The sequence below is a fragment of the Tupaia chinensis genome, unplaced genomic scaffold (genome assembly GCF_000334495.1).
Source record: "Tupaia chinensis unplaced genomic scaffold, TupChi_1.0 Scaffold144110_1, whole genome shotgun sequence".
Classification (NCBI taxonomy): domain Eukaryota; kingdom Metazoa; phylum Chordata; class Mammalia; order Scandentia; family Tupaiidae; genus Tupaia; species Tupaia belangeri.
In genome coordinates this window covers 185,864-192,226 of record NW_006203965.1, presented here as the reverse complement: position 1 = coordinate 192,226, position 6,363 = coordinate 185,864, and the positions used below count along the sequence as shown (strand labels likewise).

Genomic DNA, 6,363 nt, shown 5'->3' with positions numbered 1-6,363 from the left:
AGGATTAGAACAGCCACTTATGGCAAATATGTGAGTTGGAGGAAAAAATATATAGAAGGTAATGGGAAAATGAAAAGGGGAGCTTATGAAGAAAATGAAAGCAGGATATCAAAAGGGCAGAAAAGAGGATCCAGAGTCTGGTTCAGCAAAGAAGAGTTTACCTCAGTCCAGTTTCACCAGACTGTCTGTTTTGTTTATGTTCATGCTCACAGCATTCAAGTTAGACTCTGATTTTTCAAATATACAGAGCTTATGTGAAATGCTTTAGGTTTGCAAAGTACGTGGTCTCTCTCCATAATGTGTTATTTATAAAACCTGATGGAATATTTTCACCTGTAACAGGATTTTCAGAATAAGCTTGAAATTTCACCAGATAGTTTTCAAGGTTCCTTTCAATCTCAAGAATTGCTGTTTTTACATGACTTTAATTTAGCACAGAGGATTCAGTCATGCTTTATAAATCCTTTAGTTCCCCGAGTTTATAATATACTCTTTGAGTTCCATTTCTCTCCATAGGGAAGTAGTGAAAAACATACCATGCTCATGTGGATGAATTTGAAATCATAGTTTTAGAAATAACAGGAATTATCCTGTCAAAACAAAGTAGTGCTACAATTAAAGGGTGTGGAGTAATAAGAGGACTAGATACTTGCGAACAGGTGGAATCCAGTGAAAGTATATGTTGTGGGAACTGTAGAAGGAGATCACAGCTGCTCAGATTCATAGCTTTCTGAAGTCCCAAAGATCATATTCTTTTTCTGGGTGAAACTTCCCTTTCTACTCTGGACTTTTTCTTTTCTTTTTCTTTTTCAAACTTGGCACTGGATAGAACAAAAAGCACAAAGAAAGATCTGTTTTACTTCTCAGAGAAATTTTGTGGTAGAGAAAAAGATTAAGAAGCACTTCGTATCTCTGACTATGCCAGGGGTATTCCTGGATGAAATAAAGTTGGAAATGATTGTCCAGCTCCCACCACCTAGCCTACTTACATCAGTTTTCAAAATGCCAATTCAAGGTGTTTTCGTCCAAGAGAGGATCCTCTGTAGCTTTCTTATTTCTTTTGCCCTCCCTTTTTTATTTAAAGAATTATTGCTATTGTTGTCATCATTGTCATCACAGCCATCATCACTATCATTCTCATCTTGTGTTCACTATGTAGATGGACCCACTGCAAATACTTTGCCAACAATATTTCTTTTCATGCTCAGGATAATCCTACCAAATCATTATTTTCTTTGGTCTAAACAGAAGGCAACTGCAGTATAGATAGAAAAAAAGTCATTTGTTCACAATTTAAAAGCAAGCAACTCATTCATATGTATTCTTTAGATGTACAGTGATTGAATATAAATAAGAAACCATAGAAGAAAAAAAAAAGCAGCACGCATTGGAAGTACAATATAACCTAGGCTGAGGCGATTGCAGAACTAAAATAATTTACAAGAGAGATGGTGAGTAGTTTTCTTCGTAAAGCCTTAGTCAAAGGTCATTGAGAAGCTAGTGGGTTTGGGTTTCACAATGGACTCCAGATTAGGTATTATATTCCAGCTTTCAATTAAATTCATGTTTACTATCTCTTGGTATGGGAGACAGAAGTTTTAAGATCAGACAAGTTGTCTGAACTGAGGTGATGTGAAAAAAAAAAAAAAGGCAGCTTTCCAAATTTGATGGTGGATCAATGATTGGAAAGGAATCAGTCAAAAAAAGAGGTAGGACCTGAAAATTTGGACATAGAAGGTAATAATGAGTACAAGTACAGAAGTAAAACTGATGTAAATAAGTTCAGGATCAGAGAAACTGTATTTGGGACAATTATAAGGCCAAATGCAGATAATAGCAAAGTCATCAGTATTAATTGATACGTTGTATAGGTAGAATTAATAATAAAAATGTAAATAGTCAGAAAGATTGAATTTATCTATTGAATTTATTCATTTGATTTCTATTTATGGGTCTTTTTTTTCCTAAATTGTTGCCATATTAAATATTTGGTACATTTACAGTTTTTCTACATGTGACTAGAGAAGATTATAGGAAATTTGAGTGTCTCTAAGGGACAAAGTAGTCTTAATGAAACAGGAAAAATATCTATTATTTATTTATTTATTTGGAAGATAATATTTCCCATGAATTTTAAATTTTTACAACAGAATTGTGAGCATAGAAGAGTGACAAAAAATGCACAAATGGGAGTTTAATATACCATTTTTCTTCAGAAATTCTTTTCTTAACCACAGAAATGGGGACATTTTTCTTTTTGGTCTGAGTGGAAATTATTGATAATTAAGAGTCATAGTCAATGATAACAGGTTTATGCTGGCGATTCTATGTATCTGTGTGTGTGTGTGTGTGTGTGTGTGTGTGTGTGAAGCATACTTGCAATCCAATGATTTTTTTTAAGGCTTGAAGTATATATAAATAGTTGTTATTTCATTTTCTCTGTTTTTCCTTTGAATCATTGTGAGTTTCTACTATATTGTTTCACAGATGCCAGCTACCATTTTGCATTTTTTGTAGAAAGGACTTGTCTCTAGATATTCATTAATCCTGAAACAACAGAAAAATAATTACTTTAACATTTAAAATTAGAACCCAGCCACCATGCCAGAAAAATAATTACTTTAACATTTAAAATTAAATCCAGAGTCCAGAGGTGGCATGGTGGCTGGGGCACTGGACTCTACTGTGGCCAACTATGGTTCAACTCCTGAACCTGGTGGTTTGTTTCTCACTTTCTCTCTCTGGTGAGCACACTTGCCCTATAGCAAATTGAAAAAAAAAAAGTAAAATTAAATCAATAATTATTTTTAAAATAAATAAAATAAAATAATAACCAGAATCATTTATATTTTCCTTAAATTGTATGCTTTAGCATTATGAAATTTTCTGTTAAAATTCTATACCCTCTATCGCTTAAGTTTATGTTAACCTTTTTACAGGTCTTGGTAATGACAGACTAAAACTAGATTATTATTACGGTTGATTATAATAAAATTACATCTATTTGTGACATCAATAATATAGTTGTAGATAGGTTAGTAAGATTAAGGACTATGCTGTTCAATACTTGTCTGAATTCTGTAAAGGTATCAGGCATGGTATTCTAGCAATGTTAAACAAATTATCAAGCTTAGACAAATAAAATAATTGAATGTAAATTATTATAATGGATAAAGCCAAAGGCTAATGCAAGCCCAGGAACTCTAGACAAGATTTTTATCTTGCAGATGTAGAGTTGCACTTTCTGGGAATGTCTTTGGAAGAGGACCATCTATATTTAGGGACACATTGAATGGATTGCATCTGGGATTGGCAAGAGGAAACTTTTTTTTTTTTTAGAAGTTTTCGCTATAGGGCGCATGCACTCGCCAGACAGACAGAGAGAGACAGAGAGATAGAAAGCAAGAAATCACCCCCCAGGGGGTATGGCCACGCTGCAATCCCTTTTCCTCCATTCTCCTCTCAGGATCTTGGGCGTGCACGCACATGCGCTCGGTGTGAGTTTAAGCCACCAGGTCTGGGACTCGAACCGCTGTTGACTACATGAGAGTCCAGCGACATAACCATTACGCTAACTGCTGTTCCCACAAGTGGAAAATTTGTGACTATTTTAACTCACTGGAAACATATACCATTTAAATGAACAAAGGCAAAACAGAAATGTAAAAATGGGTTAAAGAGTGATGACAGGTAAGCACTGAAATTTCTTTCTTTCTTACTTTTTCTTTATTTATTATCTTTTCTTTTTCTTTCCTGACACAGATCCTGGCCTTATATATGCCTTCTCCAGTGGAATGTGATTGTCGATTTTAACAGTCAGCCCCATGGCAGCCTTGAACGCCAGCCATACGTACTCCTCAACATTCTATCTCACAAGAATATCACCACTGGATTTCCATCCCATTTTGTTTCCTCTACCTTGTTGGAATAATGGGCAACTGCACAATCCTGCATGTTGTCCGCACAGACCCCAGGCTCCACGAGCCGATGTACTACTTCCTGGCCATGCATTCCCTCACTGACATGGGCATGTCCTTACCCACAATGATAACATTGTTCAGGGTATTGTGGTCCATTTCCAGGGAGATCCAGTTCAATATCTGTGTGGCTCAAATGTTTTTCATTCATACGTTCTCCTTTACTGAGTCATCAGTGCTCTTGGCCATGGCCCTTGACCGGTATGTGGCTATCTGCCACCCTCTGCGATATGCTACCATTCTCACCCCAAAACTGATTGCCAAGATTGGAATCACAGCCCTGCTTAGGAGTGCAATTGCATTAATTCCACTTGTGTCCCGTCTGGCCTTTTTTCCCTTCTGCCGTTCCCACATCCTTTCTCACTCATACTGTCTTCACCAGGACATGATCCGTCTTGCCTGTGCTGACACCAAGTTTAATGTTATTTATGGATTGGTTCTGATCACTGTACTATGGGGCATGGACTCTCTAGGCATTTTTGTATCTTACATTTTCATCCTTCACTCTGTGTTAAGAATAGCATCCAGGGAGGGCAGGCTTAAGGCTCTTAACACATGTGTATCCCACATCTGTGCTGTACTCATTCTGTATGTGCCTATGATAGGACTTTCTATTGTTCATCGTTTTGCCAAACAATCCTCTCCCTTCATCCACATCTTCATGGCTCATATCTACTTACTGGTTCCCCCAGTGCTCAACCCAATCATCTATAGTGTGAAGACAAAGCAGATCCGCCAAGGAGTCCTTCACCTGCTTCTCCCCCAAAAAATCCATTCTATTGTGATGTAGGCATATCATGATGAAGTCAGTGATGACATCTGTACTAATGAGATAAACCACAGTGATGTCCTCTTAGGTATGTTGAAACCAAATTTACCAAGAAAACATGACTTTACGTGTAGAAATGGAGCTAACAGAGCATTCTGAAGAGACTCCAAAGGAGAGAACTGGTGTCCACAGGGACCGGACATCCCAACTTCCTATGTGTTTTGCAAGTCATCAGTAACCATGAATGTATTGGAGAGGGAATGTAGTCATTTGTTCTCTCCTATTTCTAATTCCAACTTTATTAACGATCAAGTATCCATGTTGTTTTTCTTGGATATACTAAATTCATGTTTCTTTGATTCTTGGTATTTTAAGGACGTAGTCATGCATCAACATGCTATGAATTGGCTCAGGTCTCCTCTCCACACCCCACATATACAAAAATCTATGGATTTTCAAATACCTGATATCAAAAGGCATTTATTTGCATGTAATGTATACACATTCTCCTGTGTACCTTAATTCATGTTTAGTTATTTATAATACCTAATAAAAAGTAAATATGATCCAAATAGCTGTCCCGCTGTGGTGTTTAGGGAATAATTTCAAGGGAAACAGAGTCTTGTGCATGTGCAGAACTGACCTAGTTCATTTTTGCCCCCACATATTTTCAATACATGATTGGTTGAACCTGCAGATGGGAAAGTTATGGGTAAGAAAGGCTACATGTGCAACTTACATAGTTGTTGTGTGTATAAATCTGCTCGTTTCATCTTTCTTAAAGATGGTAAATTTTACCTTGATATAAAAGCATATTATGCCTTGGAGGCCAGCAGGTGGCATGGTAGTTGGGGCACTAGATTCCACCTGGCTGCATGGTAGTTGGGGCACTGGATTCCACCTGGCAGCTCGATTCCAGTCCCAGACCTGGCAGCTCGATTTCTCATTTTCTTTCTCTCCCTCTCTCTGTCTCTCTCAGGTCAAATTAAAAAATAATAAAAACAAATGAGATCAAATAAATATTGAAAAAAGCATATTATGACTAAAAGCAGAAATTATCTGACATCATGAGGCATCAGCATCACCTTTTCAATGTTTATGGACTTGGTTTGCTTTGTCAGAGGAAGTTTGACTACTGTAATAATGTAAAATAACAATCTATGTATTTTTTTCTTTTGCCTAATTTTTAAAAATAATTTTAATCTTATAGTCTTTTTTTGAAAGCCCCTCAAAAATATTTATGGGAAACCAGTGTACTCCACTGGGTTAAATGTATATTAATAATCCAGGATATGCTATTTATTTAAATATTTTTAAATGTAGCTGACAGGGACAAGCAGATGGATTTCCACATAGTCCACCATGATTCAAGTCCCAGACCTGGTGACTTAAAACTCATGTCAGGCATATGTCCGTGCATGTCTAAAATCCCAAGAGGAGAATGGAGAAGGGATTGTGCCATGGTCATCAATCCAGGATGTGAGTTCTTGCTTTCTGCCTCTCTTCCTCTCTGACAAGTGCACAAGCCCTATAGCAAAAAAATCTCTCTCTCTCAAAAAAAGTAGCTGACAGAGGTACAGTTACAAATTTTTGTTAGCAATGAATAAGTAATATCAG

General features: G+C 36.8%; 1 protein-coding gene across 1 annotated transcript; it reads left to right on the top strand.

Annotated features, from left to right (window-relative positions):
- The first annotated feature begins 3,824 nt into the window (after positions 1-3,824).
- LOC102495171 (olfactory receptor 51G2-like) lies at positions 3,825-4,767 on the top strand. Its single transcript, XM_014583154.1, is given in 2 exon segments — positions 3,825-3,874; positions 3,876-4,767. Coding segments are annotated over 2 exon segments (942 nt in total).
- Positions 4,768-6,363: the final 1,596 nt, after the last annotated feature.